This window comes from Aristolochia californica, unplaced genomic scaffold (assembly GCF_029961685.1).
Source record: "Aristolochia californica isolate CCGP_79_NKW_82.1479 unplaced genomic scaffold, dmAriCali1.0.hap1 SCAF_15, whole genome shotgun sequence".
NCBI classification, from domain to species: Eukaryota; Viridiplantae; Streptophyta; class Magnoliopsida; order Piperales; family Aristolochiaceae; genus Aristolochia; species Aristolochia californica.
The window spans coordinates 1,725,388-1,747,219 of record NW_027181826.1 but is presented as its reverse complement, the minus strand read 5'-3'; the positions used below and the strand labels follow the sequence as shown (position 1 = coordinate 1,747,219).

At 38.2% G+C, this 21,832-nt stretch overlaps 3 protein-coding genes across 3 annotated transcripts; 2 read left to right on the top strand and 1 right to left on the bottom strand.

Annotated features, from left to right (window-relative positions):
* The first annotated feature begins 1,321 nt into the window (after positions 1-1,321).
* Positions 1,322-12,018, top strand: LOC137951433 (serine/threonine-protein kinase SAPK10). Its single transcript, XM_068798091.1, has 9 exons — positions 1,322-1,848; positions 2,839-2,913; positions 3,003-3,104; positions 3,178-3,231; positions 3,336-3,428; positions 3,675-3,767; positions 10,650-10,754; positions 10,845-10,943; positions 11,297-12,018. Exons 1-9 carry the CDS (start codon positions 1,672-1,674, stop codon positions 11,576-11,578), a joined length of 1,080 nt encoding a protein of 359 aa, XP_068654192.1. The 5' UTR covers positions 1,322-1,671; the 3' UTR covers positions 11,579-12,018.
* Positions 12,019-14,856: 2,838 nt separating this feature from the next.
* LOC137951738 (probable disease resistance protein At4g33300) lies at positions 14,857-18,317 on the top strand. Its single transcript, XM_068798618.1, has 5 exons — positions 14,857-15,571; positions 15,793-16,184; positions 16,275-16,630; positions 16,730-16,935; positions 17,022-18,317. Exons 1-5 carry the CDS (start codon positions 14,881-14,883, stop codon positions 17,852-17,854), a joined length of 2,478 nt encoding a protein of 825 aa, XP_068654719.1. The 5' UTR covers positions 14,857-14,880; the 3' UTR covers positions 17,855-18,317.
* Positions 18,318-20,534: 2,217 nt separating this feature from the next.
* On the bottom strand, positions 20,535-21,164 carry LOC137952131 (secreted RxLR effector protein 161-like). Its single transcript, XM_068799199.1, has one exon. It carries the CDS (start codon positions 21,162-21,164, stop codon positions 20,535-20,537), a length of 630 nt encoding a protein of 209 aa, XP_068655300.1.
* Between the last annotated feature and the right edge of the window lie 668 nt (positions 21,165-21,832).

The following is a 21,832-nucleotide window of genomic DNA, read 5'->3' as shown; positions in this document are numbered from 1 at the left end:
TAATCACCTTACTGGGTCAACAAATTAATCAAAATTAAAATATTAACCAAAATACAAATATTGACCCAATCAAAGACATTTATGAATTCACAAAAAAAAAAAAAATTGAATTAAGGGATGATAAATCAAGGTTAAGAGCTAAAAAAAGGATGAGATTGGAATAAGGGGATGCATTAAAAAAAAATAAAAAAAATTGAAACAAGGGAGTGGGAATTGGAATCTTTCCATATTGGGTGATCCCATCGAGAAAAGCAAGAGAGTAAAGAGAATGAGACCCAAAAAGAGGAAAAAATTCCCGAGACAATCTCAAGTTCCAGAATCCATCAAATCGTCCTTTTTAACGATTTTCTACCGTCTTTTCATTAAACAGCCCTTTAAATTTATCTTATTTCCCCAAATTACCCTTGGTGGGTCCACCCGTAGGGGTAAAGATGTAAAATGTTAAGTCGGCGAGTGGGTAACGACGTAGCCATTATCGGCCTGAGGTTTCGTTGAACTGAACGCAAGGGTAGAAGTGTCATTGCGAGGTTTTGTGTTTCGAACATGGCGTGTTGATGGTTCGAGTGGACGGCTTGTCCGGTCATGCCCTCTCCGTGTCGACTCGCCCGGGACTTGACTCAATTTTCCCAGCTTAATTGAAAAAAAATACCTCTTGTTATGAATTATGGAATGAATAAATATTGTTCCCATCAATTTGATAAATAAAAATATAATTTTTTAAATATTTATTAGTTAACCATTAATTATTATAAAATTGTGCTTATATTTTTAATTATTTTGATTTTTAAAATCCCCCGACTTTCTAGTAAAGTTGTAAGATCTTTGCATGAAATTTTGATTGAATTTTTTTAAAAAATCATTAATGGGAAATTACTCTTAAATATAGAATATTAGAAAAAAGGTGACTGGGTATTTGTTATCGATCGAATGAGGTGTTTCACTATGTTGCGATATACATCGTCTATGTTGCGTTTTCTATGATAGCTAAATATAGAAAATTATATTATATTTTTATTATCAAGCATTGGAAATTTATAATACAATTTATATCACAAAATTCCTAATATCTGTTTTTTTTTAAATTTAATTGCTTGCCAAAGGGTTTTCTACTCCAAAAATTTCCCGCGTAAATTAGGTTATAAGTTCAGTTGCTGGTGACGAGAGGGGTAGTTTAGTCAGAGTAGGGAAAAACAAAACAGTCGACCGGAGAAAGAGGGAGAGTTTAGTCATTTTGGAAGAAACTTCGTGGCATTTTTGTAACTCTTTTGTTTTTTTAACGTTTCTCTCGGATTTTAATCCGTTGTCTAGCGATGATCGGAAAATAAAAATATCTCCTCTTTCTCTGTCTCTGTCGTCTGTCCTCTGTCCTCTCTCTATCTCTCTGGTTTTTGATCGAAGAACTAAAAGCACTTCACGAGCTTCTCTCGCCTTGCGATTTCAGACCCAGAAAAGAGAACGGGTGAGGTGGGCTAATTCACGGGCTTTGCCTCGCTCAACATCTCTTTCCTCAACCGACAAGCACTTTCTCGATCTATCCATTTGATCCTGCGGCGCGTCTCCTGCCACGTCTACCTCCTCCGATCAGTCTCTGGCACGGCTTCTGCAGCTGTATAATGAAACTAGAGCTGCTTCTCTTCGGTTGAGAAAGGGTGACGGAACTGGTTGTCGGGGATGGATCGAGCGGCGGTGACTGTGGGGCCGGGCATGGACATGCCGATAATGCACGACAGTGATCGCTATGAACTTGTTAAAGACATCGGTTCTGGGAATTTTGGGGTTGCCAGGCTTATGAGGGATAAACAGACGAAAGAACTGGTTGCTGTTAAATACATCGAGAGAGGCGAAAAGGTGAGTGCACATGATGTTACTCTGTTGTCCGTTTTTTTTTTTTTTTTTTTTTTGTTATTCTGGGTCGTGGTTAATTCATTTCTATTTGATTTGGAAAGTTGATTCTTCTTTTGGGGGCAAATTTGTCTAGCTTGGAATGATGCGAGCTGTTTTTGTGGTTGAAAATGTTTTTCGCTTGGTTCTCTGCAGCTTGAAATGCTCGTTTTTTATGGAAAATATGAGTCTTCTTGTCTTATATTATTTGGCTGACCTTTAACATGCGGAGGACTTCTCATGATGAAATTGAAATCGTTGGTGTTGTACTTATGGAAAGGCCTTTAGAGCTGTACTAATTGCTGGACTTGATTTTGCCTATAAAAAAATCTTGCATTTATTTTTCCAACGGACAAAAGATAGGTTGACTATGGCTACTACGGTTTATCCATCTATACTCAAAAGGCTCTATTGATTTTTTAAACTGCAAATGTTTTATCTGAATTTGGCAATTCTGAAATGTTGGTTTGCCACTATTTTTTCTGCTTGTCTGTTTTTTTTACAATCTGATGAAACTCTTTTTGGTATTACTGGTAGCTGCGGAAGATTCATTTTTGATTGCTTATCATAGTTAATCTGAATAGAGGGTTAGTCATTCTTCTCCTCCAATATTTTTTTGTCAGTTATCTAGCTAGAATTCAACCAGAAATCTTTGCTAAAATTTTATTGGCAACATAGAGATTCAGAGATGTACAGAATACGGTTGATGTGTTTTCTTCTTTTTGGGATTTTCTCTTGCTGTTTGATTCAGTAAAATCATCTACAAAAGTACAGAAAATGGGTTTATGACAATAGACATAGTAGCGAACTCTAAGCAAGCCTTGGTGGTGTATATAATGAATTTAGTACAGTCAATTTGGATTTGATGGATTAGTGGTGAATGAAGCTGTCAAACTGAAATTTATGTGAGATTGCGATAGGATTTTTTTAACATCATTTTGCTCATTAATGCTACAGATAGATGAAAATGTACAGCGAGAAATTATTAACCACCGGTCACTGAGGCACCCTAACATTGTCAGGTTCAAAGAGGTTTGTTCACTTTCAATGTTTTTCTTTTTTTGCTCACTACCAAAATTGAATGCCACCATCGATAATTATTCTCGGTAAAACATCTTTAGGTTATATTAACCCCAACCCACCTGGCTATTGTGATGGAATATGCATCTGGAGGAGAGCTTTTTGAGCGCATTTGCAATGCTGGTCGATTCAGTGAGGATGAGGTTGTTCATCTGACTTACATTTATGTTAACTCCCTGTGTTATTAGCTGTTTTAATACCTTGCTCTTCCTGCAGGCTCGCTTTTTCTTCCAACAACTTATATCAGGGGTGAGCTATTGTCATTCCATGGTAAATATTGTAAATAATTATTATTTTTTTATGTTTGGTTCCATTCTACTGCATACTTTGTATGATGATTTTATTTTATCTTTTCTATCATATTCTCAATGAAGCAAGTTTGTCACCGGGATCTAAAGCTCGAAAATACCCTTTTGGATGGAAGCACTGCTCCTCGTCTGAAGATATGTGATTTTGGGTACTCCAAGGTATATAATATGTGTTATCTTCTTCTATTCATGTACTGTCGGATTGTTGATGACAATATGTGCATATATTTGACAGTATGAATTTGATCTTCTCTCTTGCTGAGTTTAATTTTAATATAGAAGATCTAGAAGTTGTAATTGTACAACGTCCTTGCTTTTTTTATATTACAAAAATATGATTCTTCACCTGCATTTTCTATTTATATTGTCTAGTTAAGTTCTCTAATGTCTAGTTACTCTTCTTAGTCGTCAGTGCTGCATTCACAACCAAAGTCAACAGTTGGTACTCCTGCTTACATTGCTCCAGAAGTATTGCAGAGGAAGGAATATGATGGAAAGGTAGGATGATATTTTTTTAATAGAACTGTGTTATACAGAATGTTAGTCTTTGTTTATGTTCATTGTAGTCGAATGTTTGTAAAACGAAGATTTTTTACGGCTATCTTAGAAGTTATGCTTGTTATTCCATTCTCCTTTAGTTAATTTGTTTGTGTAACTCTACTAGAAGAGCCTTTGTTATTTGGAGTTTATTAAATTGAGAGGAGAAAGTTGCAAAGTCTAGTTCATCACCTCAAGTTTATCGAACCATGAGGTACTTGTAGTCCTATAACTTTCCTTAGTTATAGTGAATGCAGTTATGAAACTAAACACGTAATGAAAGTGTTTATTTTAGGCACATTTGGTCCTATGAACGATAATGTAGCTATCTGCTGGGAACTTGTCATAGTTTGTTTCACAGTTTATTTTGGGCCTTCTTTTGTTTCTACTTGTTGTTCTTGTTTTTTTTGTGATTCGGTTATGTTAAAAGACACTCACGTGTGATGTAGAACGTTTATCCATCTTACACCCAGCATAATCGGCATCAGAATACTCAAGTACATGAATTTTCCCATTATGAGTATACAAAAGACCTTTTCCAGGTGCATCCTTCAAGTACTTCAAAATCCTTTGAGCAGCTTCTAAATGGACTTTTTGAGGATTTTCCATGAACTGGCTCACAACTCCCACAACAAATGAAATATCCGGCTTGGTAACTGTAGCATAGATCAATTTACCTACTAACCATCGGTATTGAGTTTTATCCTTGAGTGTAGGACCCTGGGTGTCATGTAAATTATGATTAACTTCCATAGGGGTGTCTATAAGTTTAACACCTAATAAACCATACTCCTGTAACATATCCAATATATGTTTTCTCTGAGAAAGTACAATACCTCACTTGCTATGAGCGACTTCAATGCCAAGGAAGTACTTGAGAGAGCCCAAATCCTTTGTCTGAAAATGTGTGGCCAGATATTGTTTAACTTCTGTAATACCATCAAGATCATCACCAGACAACACAATGTCATCTACATAGACAACCAAAACCACCATACTAGTCTTTCTTTTAAGTAGGAACATAGAATGATCACAATGACTCCTATAGAACCCAAATTGTAGTACCACATCACTAAACTTTTCAAACCAGGCCCGTGGACTCTGTTTAAATCCATAAATAGCCTTCTACAGCTTACACACCTTTTCTGTCTCCCCCTGAGCAATATACCCAGGAGGTTGCTCCATATACACTCTTCATGTAGATCACCATATAAAAAGGCATTCTTCACATCGAGTTGAAAGAGAGGCCAACCCTTATTAACAGCCATAGATATTAAGATACGTACCGAAGTAAGTCGGGCCACAAGAGAGAATGTCTCAAAGACATCAACTCCAAAAATCTGCGTATACCCTTTCGCTACTAGCCGAGCTTTGTACCATTCAATAGAGCCATCAACATTATATTTGATAGTATAAACCCAACGACACCCCACAATAGTTGCTCCTGCAGGTGGATCACATAGATTCCATGTTCCCCGAGATACCAAAGCACTCATCTCATCATCCATAGTTTGTTTCCATTCTGGAAAGCACAAGGCTTCCTGCACTGAACGAGGTATATGGGAAGTAGACAATGACATAGCAAAGGACTTGAAGGATGGGGACAAAAAATCAAGTGACACGTATTTGGATATCGGATGAGAAGTACAAGACCGTTTACCTTTTCGTAGACTAATAGGCAGGTCTAAATCAGAGACAACATGATCTGCAGGCAATGAGGAAGCTGGCGGATCATGAGGAGAGAGCTCTGTAGAGGTAACTGCTGGAGGCACTGTAGGAGTACGAGAGCGACGACTGTAAACACGAAGAGGCAATGAAGAACTCGATGATGCTGGTACATCCAAAACTGCAATAGGAACATGACAGTCTGAAGGAGATTCAGGTGATACAAGAAGCTCAGTAGATGATGAAAAATATGGAGTATGTTCAAAAAAGGTCACATTGTCTAACACATGTTTTCCGTCGAACATGATTATAACATTTGTACCCTTTGTGTTGATGAGAATATCCCAAAAAAACACATTTGATAGACCGAGGTGACAACTTATCGACCGAAGTTCCAAGCATATGAACAAAACAGGTACATCCAAAAATACGAGAAACCACACCAAACAATTTATAATTGGGTTTTAAAACCTGAAGTGGAACTTGACCACTCAAAACAGTTGAGGGCATACGATTAACCAAGTAGCACGAAGTTAAAACTACATCCCCCCAAAAAGATTTAGGAACATTCATATGCAATAACAATGTCCTTGTAACCTTAAGGAGATGTCTATTTTTACGTTTAGTCACCCCATTTTGTTGTGGTATATAAGGACAGGATGTTTGATGGGTAATACCATGAGAATCACAAAATACTGAAAACTTATGGTTAAGATATTCCAAACCATTGTCAATACGAAGTACATGAACACATGCACTAAATTGATTTTTTATTTCATTGAAAAATTGAGGAATACATCAAATACTTTAGACTTCTCCCATAGGAGATACACCCAAGTGACTCTACTGAAATCATCAATGAACGATACCAAATACTTAAAACCAAATGGGCTAGGAACCCGACATAGACCCCATACATCAGAGTGGACTAATTCAAACAATTTGGTGCTTTGACTAGAACTAACTGGGTAACTGGAGTGACGATTCTTTCCCAGCTGACAGGATTCGCATTTAAATAAAATATTGGCTGGCAGAGACGGAAAAGACTAACACAACTTAGCTGGCGAGGGATGTTCCAAGCGCAGATTGCACAAGTGTAGTGCTACAACTCGAGAAACGGTTACATCATCCAGCATGTAGAGCCCTCCCTCCTCATGTCTTGAACCAATCGTCCTCTTCGTCTGCAAGTCCTGGAAAACACAAGAAGTAGGATAAAAGGTTACTGAACGGTTTAAGGATTTAGTTATATGGCTCACATACAAGAGATTAACTGGAAACTTTGGTACAAATAAAACAGAATCTAAGGATATTTGTGGAGTAGTGCGAACTATACCCTCCCCCTAAATGGGAGAGGTGGATCCATCAGCTAAAGTAACTCGATGATATGAATGAGATGGACTAATGGACTGAAATAGAGAGGTCATACCTGACATGTGTGTAGATGCTCCTGAATCAATGATCCAAGAGGGGGAATGAGACACATTTACTAGCCATCGTGGCACTCGTTGAGGAAGAAGGAGGAGTCTCAGTAGTCTGAGAAGCAGTCAATTGACGTAGTCGCTGTAATAACTACTGAATTTCCTCATACGATCTAGTGTGTGAGGAGCGGTCCTTATCTGTGACTATAGAATTGGCCCAAGTAGGTTTACCAAATTTGTCCCAACATTTCTCAGAAATATGATTAGTCCTACCACAATAACCACATTTTCGATCCTCTCAATCATTTCGGCCATGACCACGGATTGTGTAAGAGCGACCTCTACCTCTATTATTACCACCATGAAACTGACCGTCGGGCTTACCTGTAGAAAATTGAAGGTTAAGAGCAACTGCTTCTAAGAGGGCTCCACTTGACTCATTCACCTTTAGCTTGAAGAACTCTGTTAAAAGCTTGCTCAAGAGTGGTCACATCCTCATTAACCAACAATCGGGCTCTAACATCATACTCATGCCCCAAGCCATCCAAAAAACGGGCTACTTGAATCTGATTTTCTTTCTTGCGGATGTCTTCAATATTCGTAGTAAAAGGATGGAATGTACTAATCTCTTCTATCACTCCCCTCATCTCGGTGAAATAATTTGTCCCTGATGTACCTCCACACTTTATAGTAAAGAATTTTACATATAACTCATAGATCCTTGACAAATTACTTTCTTGAGACAAAATGGACGCCAATGTAGTCCACATTGCCTTAGTAGAATTGCAACTCAAAATTTGATCACTAAATCTGGATTCCATACTATTGACCAACCAGGTCATTACTAAATTATCTTCTGCCACCCAATCTTCAGTAACAGGTATCGGGGGATCATCATTTATATATTTTGCCATTCTTTTGGCCCTCAAATACATCAAAACTAATCTAGATCAGTTTACATAATTTGATCCATTCAACCGGATCGTAGTTATCTGAATAGACTAAGAGAATTTCACATTTGAGCTCTCAGCAGTCCTTTAGACAACAACCCGTGTGCTGGAATCAGCCATTAAATATCACCAAACACCACAATTCAGTACACTAGTGCGTCAATTAACCAAAGGGAAACACTTTCCCCAAATTTCAATATTTGCGTAGTCAAGGGGGCCCCACACCGAATTCAATTAGGGCAATGCTGCACTCAATTCATTCAATTTAGAACCAATAGTGATCAATTCCAGCAATTGAGACCATAAAGCAATGAAAGAATGACCTAATTGCAAGAAATCAAGATGGTGTAGGCTATATGGATGATGAATCAAGCATTAGGTTGACGACACAGGCAGATTTGAGAAATTTCCTCAAATTGGGATCATTAAACACTTTTAAATCCTAACATTCAATCAAATAGAAGCAGTAATCATTAGCCAATAGGGGAAAAATGGAAATTTTACCCTACCAGTCCAGAAATGTGGGGAAAGCCTTCAAGGAGATTGCTAAAAATGGAAAGAAGATCCACAAAATCCAAAGAAACTTGCCCAAGACTTGCGTTACTGCTCTGATACAATGAAAAATAGGTGATTTGGGGAGAAAATAGAAGAGAAAATGGATTTCTGGAAGAGAATGTGAGCCAGAAAGGCCCTTCCTGTTTCTTTATAATTAGGGTTTAAGTGAAATTTTACAATAGGACAAAAATGCCTCTCAATACTCATAATTACATATCTCCTAAAATGCATGTCTAAATTGAATGAAAATTTAACTAGAGATAAAATAAGACATTCTCTATCTAATAGCCATACTATAAGAGAAAAATTTAATATTGGAAATTTAAGAAATGACCTAAATACCCCTGAACTTGTATTTTAATAGCCTGGATGCAGGCATGGAACAGAAATAGATATGCTGTAACCAGGTCTCTGGTTTTACAAAAAGATCATTTGTCATTTCAAAACATACAATTCTGCCTCTCTTTGTCAAAGTTTTCATGAAATAGAATCATATATTTGTGCCTCTTTTTGTTCTCCTGAACAAAGACACAAATGGAAGCTAGTTCCAAATGTTTCACTTCTCCCTCTTTCCTGCTGTTGTTATCTATCAGTCTGCCTTCGATCAAAAGATTCTTGAGTTCAGAGTATGCTCGGTCCACACTCCCCAGTTTCTTGTTTTTCTTCTTCTTTTTTTTTTTTTTTTTTTGAGAGCAATGTGTTAATGCTACCGTCTCGGCACATGATCTTCTTCTCTCCCCATTCTACCTTATCTGCTTCTGCTTTTCCCTTTTGTTTTCTTCCTTCTTTTGTCACTAACTCCTACTTGGCTGTTCTATATACACTTCTATCATGCCTTTAAGTTCCTCACTTGTGACTGCCCATTAAAAAGCCTTGTTAGACTTAGAAGTTTCACAAAATAAGGTTTATCCCATGCTCCTTAACCAGCTTCCTGTCTTTTTGCTCGAGAGTTAAGCTGCCTATCATGTCATATTCCTAATATGAGTACAAATAGCAAACCTTGCTGTCACCACTTCTGATGTATTGGAAGGACAGAATAAGAAGCATTTTGTTTGCAAAAAATGCTAGAAGTGGTCCCTTCAAAACTATATGATTATATCCAGACTCTTAAATGAATCTTCAGTGTGGTTAACCGGAGAATCAGTTATTCAATATTGAGTCATCTCGAGAGAATCAGTTGTTCTGTCGTAGTCGTTCTGTCAGTTTCCAACTTCAGGTTTCATTTAAATTGTGGGTTTCTGCTTGGACTGAGATGCCTTATAGCCTGGTTATAGAGAAACCCTTTTCGAGTGATGTGAGCTAAGCTATTCGTGTTTTAAAAAAAAGGATAGCTGCTGCTATTGCAATTCCATAAAGTAGCTGGGTTTAACTGAGAAGTTTTACTTATTGTGATTCAAGTGCATCATAATGAGAATACCTAAACTCATCAAATTCAGAGTCAGATAAGAAAAGCAGCTTCGTTTTTCAGGCAGCTTACTGCTTAATGTCGTGGTCATTTGGAGGAATCCCCATCCTGCGCAATTTTACGTTTGTATTACGGCTAGATAGTTTGTTACCTCAGCACTAAACTGAAGTAGAATGAAAACAAAGAGAGGACATTGTTGAGGACTTGTTTTTATCAGTCACACAGGCCTTAAACAGCTTGCTTTAAAAGGGCAAGGTTTCCATGGAAGTTGCCAATCTTTGCACCTGGAACTCATTAATAATCAACAAAGAAACGGAAAATCCTAGTTACAAGTTAGGGATAGTAGTTAACAAGAGGCATATGCAAGAACCCATGTCCTCCAGCTGGTATTCATTCTCATTGATAAAAATTTCAAGTAGAGCCTTCTTCAAAGATTGGAAGCGCAGGCTGTAAAATGGAGTCACCACAGAGAAAACATATCATCTGAAAGTTGGAGTAGTTTTATGCCATTTGAACTGTGATACTTGAAAAAAAAAAATTGTTAGTGGTTAAATGAAAGAATCATCAATTCTTAGCTGCACATGTAAACCTCTACCAGATTTGCATTGGCGCTGTTTCTAGAGCTTAGTTTGCACCTGCTGTGCCCTGCATATGGAATGTAAATTCATGACTGGCTTCTTCAAGAGCACTGCATTGCTAATAGTTGTTTTAGATTCATGTATAATAGACTCTGGGATATTAACAGTTTGAGATACATGAATTGAAATTATTTTCTGATTGTTTTTTAATTACATTTTCAGTATTATTCTCCTTACTGGCTCGGCTTTTTCTTTCTTTTGACATGTTTCAGCTTGCAGATGTGTGGTCATGTGGAGTCACCCTATATGTAATGCTGGTGGGTGCATACCCTTTTGAAGACCCTGAGGAGCCCAAGAACTTCATGAAGACGATACACGTAAGTTGTTAATTTTTAGAAATGCATTAATCTGAAAGAAATTGACATCTCTAGGTTCATATTTAATAGTTGTCCTTTCATATCTTGCAGAGGATTTTAAATGTACAGTACTCAATCCCAGACTATGTTCACATATCTCCTGATTGCAAACACCTTATCTCAAGGATCTTTGTAGCCAATCCTGCCATGGTTAGTGATAAATTTTCAAATGGAACTCTTTAATCTCTTCTAGATGATGTGTGTGGAGTTCTTTTCCTGTTTCATGAGATCTGCAGTAATGGTTATTAATTACTGTGTTCCCATGTGCGGTTGTTGGAAAGCATTAGTAAATCTTTTCAAGAACTTTTATCTGCATGTTAGATAAGATGGAGGTAAAAAAAAGTTCATATCGAGTTCTGAACATGTGCTTGTTGGATAACTGAAACCTTGGCTTCCTACCCTTTCTCACACTGACACACACAAACACTGCGCTGAGGATATTATATATTGTGTGATGCCTTGCACAACCTGAGACTTATGTTGTACTGCTGCTTAAATTTCAGAGAATAACCATTCCTGATATAAAAAACCACGAATGGTTTCTGAAGAACCTCCCAGCTGATCTCATGGATGATAACTCAATGAACCAATATGAAGAGCCTGAGCAACCCATGCAGAGCGTTGATCAGATTATGCTGATCATTGCGGAGGCCACCGTTCCTGCCGCTGGAACCCAGCGTGACCCCTTGATGGAAAGCCTTGACCTTGATGATGACATGGAGGATTTAGAGAGTGACCCTGAACTGGATGTGGACAGTAGTGGGGAGATAGTCTATGCAATGTGATAGGACATGATTCAGAAAGTCGAAAGTCCTACAGACTCTAGTGTGCCTCAAAGCCATATCCTAGGGTGCTTGAAAGGAGCAGGGAGGCAACAAGGATAGTGTAAAGGGCAGATAGGGAGTGAGTGAGCCCCTTCAGTTCTCTACTTCTGGTCAGTCTCCAGCTGGTCAAGAGTGTGACTTCTTTTGTTGAAATGTAGCTCTTGCCCCATGTCTTTCTTTGTAATGTTTGGAAGCTTTATGTTTATCAAAGGGGATTTCAAATATTTACAACCTACTTGGTCTGTGCTTGCTAGGTGTTGAAAATCCCCTGAAAACCTTTGTTGTTCCTTCTTGATGTTCTGTCGTTTTCAGATGTTGTGCTCTAGTTTTTCATTTTTTCCTTTCTTTTATTATGCTACTGGTTCTTTTCTCTTTTGCTATACTTTCTTACTTTTCAGTGACTTGTATGTGTTCTTCCACTTTCACCGTAGATGTTCTTTTGTTGGTTCCCTTCTTCATGGTTTCTGCTGCATGTGTTCTCTCTTTTAATTTGTTACCTCTGGAGAATCTGTTTTTCCATGCTAATCAGTTTCTCTAACAACTGGTGCCTGTACTGGTAATTGGATAATTAGATCAACTTAATATAAGGATGTGGCACTTGTTTATATGAGTGTAACCAATTATGCTTATATTTCAGGAATTCCTGTTAAACTATCTTTGTCTCATTCACTTTATTATATTTATAAGAATTTTATTATTTTATTATTAAAAATTAATAAATTTAAAAAATCTGAAATGAATTGATCTTGTGGGGGAGTTTCTAATCGAGGTCTCTACATCAAGTCTCCTTAGATTCGGAAGATTTGGATTTATCCAGTTGTATAATGCATTCAAACTAAAAAAACAAGGGTTCACACTTAAGCTTGTAGGATGATGATAGAACACCCTTTTTCAGTAAAAAACGTGTGAGATTAAGAAAAAAAATTTAAAACTGCGGCAAACCATCAAATCAGTCTAGTCTGGCTGGTTGGAGTTTTGTCGCGTGGAGTCCGCAGCAAGAAATTTAAGCAGAGCTGGAGGAACCGAAGGATTTTATCCGGCTGCTGTCTGAAAAGGCGGACGAACGCTTCTTTGCGGAGAGAAAGCATCATCAGCAAGGAGAGACATGTCCTTTTGCGTCTCCGATTTCAACGGATCGTATTCGTGTGATGTAAACGTTTGCGCGTGGAGAAAGCGTAGTCGGATCTCATTTGTTGTTCTTGGCTCCTCTGCGCGTTGCTTGGCTCATTTGATTTTCTCCATCTTCTTCTTTCTCCTCAGCGGAAGGTTTATCTTCTCACACGGTTCCGCTTTCGCTGAGCTTCTGGGTTGTCGTCAGTCCATCGTTTTCATTTTACCGCGTTTACGTAAACAAATTAAAATTCTGACGTCATCCTACGGGTAAGGGGTGCGACCCCCGTTTATGCTTGCTGACGCATACGGTATCGGTATCGTGATCGAGTTCAATAAGACTCAGTTATGTTATAATATATATATTTTTATAATATTAAAATGTTAAATTAATTAATTTAAAATTAATATATAAATTAAAAATAGAAAATTAAGTTTATACTAATAGAAAAAGTAATAAAAAATAAAATTATTACATTATAATAGTGTATAAAAAGAGTTTTTCTAAAGAATATTTAGTTTAGAATAATTTAATTATATACTTTATTAATATTTGGAGTTTCCTTCCTAGTGAACACAACCATTGATTTGGTTTGGTTGAGTGTAGGTAGTGAATTGGAACTCAGAAACAATGAGTCTTGGACTCTGAGTTTTTTTTCTTTTTCTTCATACATGTGCAAAATTGACACCATGTGACTCGCTTACATGCAAAGTCGGGAGCAGAGACGGTTGTGCTTTTCGTGCCTAGACAACCACTAGTGTACATCGGAAGATCATTTCGAAAGGTTCGTTGGAGGCACACAAAAGCTCAGCTTGTACGAGTTTTTGCTGGAGCCTTTTTATTTATATTTTTTTGATTATTAATGTCTTGCCATTGCACTAGGCAAGCTAGTGTAAGTGATAGAGGATGAACAATTGATGGTGATAAAAGCTCAAACGGGTTGTTGAAGAACAACGAGTTGCGGGCACAATGATAGTGTCAGTGGCTGTTGCATAGAGAGTGTTAAAGGCAAAGAGGAAGAGGAAGAAATTTTGAAAAAAATAATCTAGAAGAAAACAAATACAGAGGATTTAACGATCTGCTCAAACTATATAAGAGACTGAACTGAACCACGTTTTTGTATTGATTTAGAGAGTATTTATATATAATTTTACAATAAGAACCACCCAAACAAAAGGGTGATTAAGAGGAGTCAGAGGGGTCCTATTCTTATAGGCGACTGACATAGTCAAGGTATTTAGTTCTTTACATATTTTTATAATATTTTATTATTTTTAATTATATTATCAGTTTTAAACACTTAATATATCCATGTATTTGCTCAAAATAGTCAATTGATCAAATAAATAAACAAGTCACAAAAACATCTTTCATTGCATATGAAGTGAATAGAGGAATAAGCATCATGAATTAGAACAAGAATGGTTTAATCTCTTCCTAGTTCTTCTAAGTATTTTTACCCATTACAACCCTAATATGAGTACACACATGGGTGACTATTAAACGAAAAATGTAACTATCATTGGACATTATTATGTAGCTTAAAGTAAATTTGATTAGGGTACCCAATGCTACTAATGAACCAATTAACAAATAAATATTCAACTAATCGGAGTACCTCTACTCTTTTTTCTCTTGGCACTTGTTTGGCAAGCTGTTGTAAGTTTTCGATGAGATCTTTAATACTAGCGAAAGATTCACGATTTCTTTGGAAAAAAATTCTAAACAAAATTTATAAGAACAATTAATAAGATCAGAAAAGTCGTAAAGACGAATTTGCCACACCGTTTTTGGATTTTGGGGATATAGTATTTTGATTTGGTTGAAGGATTAGGTCTAATTGAACCCGATTTAATTGAAGCTTTGATATTAATATAGGTTCATAAAGTAAAAATTATTATTTATTTTTAAAAGAAAATTTGAATTTTAAGTAAAGAAGAACTCAATAAATCAATATTAAAAGACTAAAATACCCTCCGCCTTATTCTTTTTTCCCTTGTTATCTGTACTAACTACCTTATTTTATCTATTTCCTAAAGTACCCTTTATCCGGCTACTCTCACTTGCCTTTTTTATAAACGAAGACTAGAAGCAGAAAGTCATGCCACCTTGCTTCAACAACTTCTCTTTCTCGGAAGCCTGAGGTAACTCCATGGTCACCGATCTCTTCTTCGCCAAAGAAGTCAGTTATGAGCTCCTCAAAGAGCTGGGTACGCTCTGCCGCAAAGCCTGCTTCTTCAATCGCCAATCCGCGGGCCAGCTGAAGATGTCCCTGGAGCAGTTGCTTCCCATCATTCAGGAGATTCAGGATGCCGGAGTGGAGCTCCCACAGACCCGTCTCTCCCAGCTCCGCCAGCTCTCAGATAAGCTCCGACACGGGGTCCAGCTCGTCCAGAAGGCCTCCGACTCCAGCCGTTGGAACGTCTACTCTAATCTCCAGCTCTCCAAGAAGATGGAGAAGCTGGAGAAGAGCGTCTCCAAGTTCTTGAACGGGCCGATGCAGGCTCATATACTCGCCGACGTCCACCACATCAGGGTGGAGTGCGCTGAGAGGTTTGATAGGTTGGAGAATTTTGCCAAGAGATTCGAGCAGAGGCTTGGGAATGTCAAAGTGGGTCAGGATCGAGTTGGGTATTTGGAGGAGCTGATGAAGAGGGCGGAGGAGGAAAGAGAAGGGTTTGACTCTGGGTGTACTTTGGGAAATGGGATCAAAGTCGGAAAGGAGAAGGTGAAGGAGATATTGACCTGCAAGGAAGATTTAAGTGTCGTGGGCATTTGGGGGATTGGAGGAAGCGGCAAAACGACTTTGGCTAAGGAAATTTGCAGAGATAAACAGATAAAGAGTATGTCACTTTCTTTTCTTTCTTCTCTCTACCCATTTATTTTTCTTACGATATGTTGCACGCTCCATTTTTTGGCGTCTTTTGTTTTTAATTTTGATATTCTTCGTACAGTTTAAAGGTTTTGGACGTGCAGGTTTTAATGGGTCGAAAATATTTTGATTTACTATCAGTAGTATCCGTCACTCTGAAAAATCCTGAACTCCTCATTGCACATTCAACAGGTTTCTTCAACAGAATCATCTTTGAAACTGTCTCCCAGTCACCAAACGTAGAACACCTCAAGCAGAATATCCTGGAACAACTTCTGGGTACTAGTTCAACAAATCCCTATGAATCAATTCCTCAATGGAGAATTCGTTTTGAGCAGATGACGAGGGGACCCACTTTGGTTGTTCTGGATGATGTCTGGTCCATTTCCCAGCTCGAACAGCTAATTTTCAACTTACCTGGGTGCAAAATACTTGTGGTATCTAGATTTCAGTTTCCCGAAATAATCAAAAGCAGTTATGAAGTGGAGTTGCTCAAAGAAGAGGAAGCTCTGTCTCTGTTCTGCCAGTCTGCTTTTCACCAAGACTCGATTCCAGTCGCCGCTAATAAAAAACTGGTGAAGCAGGTGAGTTTAATAAACGCACACATAGCTTCACATCTGCTATTTTTTTGTTTTTAATCCTATTGAGACTCTAGACATTCCTGTATTTTTCAGGTTGTTGAAGAGTGTAAAGGACTGCCATTAGCTTTAAAAGTAATTGGAGCATCCCTTCGGGGTCAGCCTCCATTAATCTGGGAAAGTGCCAAGAACAAGTTATCAAAAGGGGAACCCATTTCAGAGTTTCATGAGGTCAAATTACTGGAAAGGATGGCCGTTAGTGTCGACCGTTTGTCGAGCCGAGTTCGGGAGTGTTTTCTTGATTTGGGATCTTTCCTGGAAGACAGAAAGATCCCACTGGATGTGCTCATCAACATATGGTTGGAAACCCACGATCTTGATGAAGTAGATGCTTTCTCTGTTCTTTTCGAGCTTTCTGACAAAAATCTTCTCACTTTGTTTAAAGATAGCAGGTAAGCAGTCGAGTTTTTCTTGGGTTTGCTGGTTTGATTATATTTGCTAGAACAAAAGAAACATAAATTCACTGCAATTTCTTCCGACTGCTGAAACAGGGTTGGAGATATTTATTGTAGTTACAATGAGATTTCAGTTACTCAGCATGATATATTGAGGGACTTAGCTCTGCACATAAACAACCGTGGAAGCTTATCCCAGCGAAAGAGATTGATCATGCCGAAGAGAGAAAGCGGCCTGCCTAAAGATTGGCTCAGGAATAAAGATCAACCATTCACTGCCCAGATTGTTTCTATTCATACAGGTAGCTTTTCCATTCATGTCTTTAATACAATTTTTCTCGATCCACATGAAGTCACTGACATTCAATTAAAATTTGCTTCTTAATAGGTGAAATGAAGGAATCGGACTGGTTTGACATGTACTTTCCTAATGCAGAAGTTCTCATGCTGAACTTTGCTTCCAATGCCTATTTCCTGCCTCCTTTCACAAAGAAAATGCCAAATCTTAAATGTCTGGTTTTACTAAACTATGGAAACTCTACTGCTGTCCTTCACAATCTATCAGTATTCTCCTCCCTCACTGACTTGAAGAGCCTTTGGTTAGAAAGAATAACAGTCCCTCCACTCAGCAGAAAAACGGTCCCTCTGTCCAATTTGCAGAAAGTCTCTCTGGTCCTTTGCAACCTCAATGAAAGCTTGAATGGGTCACTGGGGGAGCTCCCAGTCATCTTTCCTAGGCTCTCTGAATTCACAGTGGATCATTCCCTTGATCTCAAAGAGCTTCCATCAAGCATTTGTGAAGTCCAGACTCTTGAGAGCTTAAACCTCACCAACTGCCATGATCTTGTTGGGTTACCAGTCCAGTTAGGTAAGTTAAGTTCTCTTCAGATTCTCAGACTGTATGCATGCCCTTCATTGACTAAGCTTCCACAGACCATTTGTGGACTGAAGAGACTGAAATACTTAGATGTCTCTCGATGTGTTAACTTGAGGAGTCTCCCCGAAGGAATAGGTCAGTTGGATAACTTAGAGAAGATAGACATGAGAGAATGTTCACTAATCATGGATCTACCACTGTCTGCATTATCATTAAAATCCTTGGGACATGTCATATGTGATGAAGAGGTTGCAATTTTCTGGAAAGAAGCTGAGAAGATGATACCCGAGCTCCGCATTGAGGTGGCAGAAGAGCGATTTACACTTGACTGGCTGGTGGAGTGATGGGTTCTCCCTAAGAATTGAAACTGATTATTTATGTTGTTGTAAGTCACAAATCTGAAGCCCTGTTTGCTAACCGAATACAGAGAACAGAAGGACAGGGCCAAATGGAGCCTCTTTGGAACATCTGAACATACTCTATGTAGGAAACAAATGTAAGTCTCCTTAATAGTTCTGCTGGTTGAGTAGCCATAGCTAGGCAATCAGGTGTCTTCATGTTGTATGTACATAGGAGCTTGCTATTTGGGAGAGAAGAGTAGCTGGTGTAATTTCTGTTTCAACTTGCATTTGAAGAAATTGTTTCATTCCAAACTAGGGGTTTTGTATACACTCCTGCTGTGGAATCTTGATTATCTTTCCCAGTGTATCATGTATTGTTTCTCTGTTAGTTAATATCACTCAATTCACCAGGAAGCTAGTGTGCTACTAGCTTTTCCAGTTCTTGGTGTTCCTTCACTGCATGATCAGGGTTCACAGTGATCCTCTTAAAGGTATTACTTCAAGGAAACATTTGAGAATCTGTCCTTCCACATTATCAAATTTTACTTCATGCTAGAAACAAAGAACCAAATCAGGTATAGAGCAAAAGGAACATAGAAAGCCAACTGTAGTTCATGATGATAAATTCTCTAAAATACATATATTCGTGTGAATCCTGATCACGAAATGATTTTTTTCACTGGAATTACATGTATTTGCTAGAACCTCACAGATAACCAGCTATGTGGGTTATCCTGTGCAGATTGCGGACCAGCCAGTGTCAATTTCATCACCCATCAGAATTTGTCATAGTAAATGGGTCGTTGGAAGTATTCATTGGTTTCTTACGGAGGCCAAAGTTTTCTCTGCATCAGAGCCCTTTCTGAAAAGGAAATCAGAGACCATCGCTTCCCTCTGTAGACTTATTGACTAGTGATAAAAGATGTGAGAGAGGTGGCGAAAGTGCCTACTCCTGCTCACTTCCAGCCGACCCATCTTACCCTGTTTTCCACCTCTGATTGAAACTTTCACGTGGCAGTTTGGAGCAAAGCGTGGACTCCAAACTCTCAAGGACGGTTGACGCTATCCTCCACCTTCCTGATGTTCATAGTCTTCGTCAACAACCACCAGAGATGAATCCCATCAATCATAACTGCTGACTTTTTCGTGCCAATTATGCTGATGAATAACTTGGCGTTGTAGAGAGCCCTACGAAATCCGAATGCTTGCCTAAAATTTCAATAAGAATCTTCACTGTTCTGATCCTTTTAGGTGAAGGGTTCAATAGAACATATTATAAAGTCCATGCCGTCGTCTGCTAAATGCCTGTGACTTTCTACAAGCATCTGTCTTGCTCTTCATCTTCCATCTCTATCCTTCGTTCTGGGCCAGAAAACCAGACATTTCGAACCTTATGCGTCGATACTCAGAACATGGGTACGACTCGGGTCACTATTTGAAGAAGAATTATCGTTCTCAGAGAAGAAAAAATGGAAGCATCTGTTGTCACTTTCACAAACAAAGCAGAAGAAAAAGGAAGAGAAACACAATAAGGCTTCTCAATTATTTCTCTCCACTCGATCTCGAGTTCAATGAATCAGAGCATTGACCGCTGGTCGTCCCAAATACCAATTAGGAATACGCACCGAATCCAGTAAATAGATATATTATTTAAGTAAAGTAGAGTACAATCATAATCCTACCTATTGTTCTTGGGCTCGAAAATGCTCCATTCCTTACTACTCTATGACCCTATTAGTACGTTTTTTTAAGAAAAAGCTAGAAAAATATTTTCAGGTAGAAATGCATCCCTGGTTTTTCCAAGAAATGCATATCTAATTTTTCAGATAAGGATTTCCAGCCACGAGATGCTGGAAAACTACTACCTAGAAAAACATCAGACCAACCTCGGTTAACCTAATTTTTGTCTTCCTCCATCTCCTCTCCCTTCACTCACTCTCTTCTGTCTCCTCTCCACCGGTTTCCACCCTTTAATGTGATCTTCATCAACCATTCTGCTTCATTCACACAATTAATATTTTTTTTTTACCAAAAAGATACTCCAACTTAAAGAGATCATGGCAAAGAAATTGAGAGAACCGAAGAGAGTCTTTCGGTTTTGTCTCTGTCCGACAAAAGAGTCTTCGGGGTTGCTCCTCGTTCGTCTCCCTTTCTCCCTCTTAGAGAGAAATTACATCCCTAAGAATTTGTGAAGAGAGAGAGAAATGGGAGCTAGACATTCCGTCCCTTACCTCTTCACTCCCTTGGTTTCCCCCTCTCTCCCTGTTTGGCTTGCTGCTTCATTCTTGATTCATGAATCCTGTATGGATCCAACCCATGATACCGACAAAGTTTCTGAAAATTAGCTTTATTTTCCGAAACGAAGGATCGAAGAAGGATCCTGATTTTCTGTTCTTGATTCATGAATCCTGTATGGATCCAACCCATGATACCGACAAAGTTTCTGAAAATTAGCTTTATTTTCCGAAACGAAGGATCGAAGAAGGATCCTGATTTTCTGTTCGATACACATGTATAGAGATTTAAAATAGAAATTATAATAATACCCTTAAAAATATATATTTACAATTTCGTCCACCATAACATCCCCCAAATTGATGCTTAGGAAATCAACCTAACAACAATTTGCCAACCAAAAATTGATGCCGCTGCCGATCATTGATTTAGTGAAGACATCGGCCACTTAGAAATCCGAAGAAATGTAAGGAAGAGAAATTACTCGATTATCCAAGCTATCGCGGTTAGAATGACAATCGACCTCAATATGCTTGGTGTGTTCATGGAAAACAGGGTTGGTGGCAATCTGAATAGTACTAGTGTTATCAACATGAAGAGGGATAGGAAGGAACTCAAGCTTCGCAAGAAAACCGCGTAGCCATACAATCTCAGAACAAGCAGTAGGCATGGCACGATACTCAGCTTCAGTAGAAGATTTATAAACATGATCCTGTTTCTTACATCGCCAAAAAAGTAAGGCATCACCTAAAAACATACACCGACCCGTAGTAGAGCGACGGGTATCCAGACACCCAACCCAATCAGCATCACTATAACCAATAAGTTGAAGGGAGGAGCCAGTAGGAAAGAATAACCCACGAGTAGGAGAACCTCGAAGATAACGGATGATACGTCGAACAACAACAATATGGAGATGACGAGGAGAGGACATAAACTGATTGACATGATGAATGACATAGGAGATGTCGGGATGAGAAATGGTCAAGTAAATGAGACTCCCAACCAAGTACCGATAGATAGTAGGGTCATCTAGAAGGTCCCCTTCATCTTTCCTGTACTTGACATTTACCTCCATAGGAGTATCAACAGAAGAAGTGTCCTCCAAACCAGCCAAGGTAATAATATCTTGAAGATACTTATACTGGTTTAAGAAAATATTAGTGGCCCGATGATGGACTTCTAGGCCTAAGAAGTACGTGAGCTAACTAGGATACGTGAGCTAGCCAGGATCTTTCATATGGAAAATGACATGTAAAACCTGTTGTAGCTTGGTAAACAGTCCAGAGTCGGTGCCAGTAATAATGATGTCATCCACATAAACCAGAAGAATGACCGTGCCCGCGGTACACTTATGATAGAATAGAGATTTAAAACAAAAATTACAATAATACCCTTAGAAATATATATTACAATTTCGTCCCTAAATGTTGTTTTAATCTTTATTTTATTTTTTTCTTAAACAACATTATGTTTGCACTATTCAAATGTTTTAACCTCTATCTGTTTCGTTAATTCATGAAAAAAGGTGCTTTGTTCTAATAGCAAAATTTTGAGTCAAGACCTGTCCACAACACCAGTTGATCCTGGAAGCTAATTAGCTAGCTTTTCCAACAATTGCAATCATAATTGTGCTGTATAGTCATGATTTTATCAGTTTTCATCTCCTCTTTTATTATCTTATCGTAGTTATCTATGATTATCCCTGTATATAAATATTCTAAATTTGGTGTGAATTTTTTATGT

Excerpts from the sequence above, each read along its gene's own strand:
- LOC137952131 (XM_068799199.1), bottom strand. The coding sequence starts at position 21,164 with ATGGAGGTAAATGTCAAGTACAGGAAAGATGAAGGGGACCTTCTAGAT.
- LOC137951738 (XM_068798618.1), top strand. The coding sequence starts at position 14,881 with ATGGTCACCGATCTCTTCTTCGCCAAAGAAGTCAGTTATGAGCTCCTC. Across the intron at positions 16,185-16,274 it reads ATAAAAAACTGGTGAAGCAG|GTTGTTGAAGAGTGTAAAGG; the intron begins GTGAGTTTAATA and ends TGTATTTTTCAG. Across the intron at positions 16,631-16,729 it reads ACTTTGTTTAAAGATAGCAG|GGTTGGAGATATTTATTGTA; the intron begins GTAAGCAGTCGA and ends CTGCTGAAACAG.
- LOC137951433 (XM_068798091.1), top strand. The coding sequence starts at position 1,672 with ATGGATCGAGCGGCGGTGACTGTGGGGCCGGGCATGGACATGCCGATA. Across the intron at positions 3,768-10,649 it reads GGAAGGAATATGATGGAAAG|CTTGCAGATGTGTGGTCATG; the intron begins GTAGGATGATAT and ends GACATGTTTCAG. Across the intron at positions 10,944-11,296 it reads TTGTAGCCAATCCTGCCATG|AGAATAACCATTCCTGATAT; the intron begins GTTAGTGATAAA and ends CTTAAATTTCAG.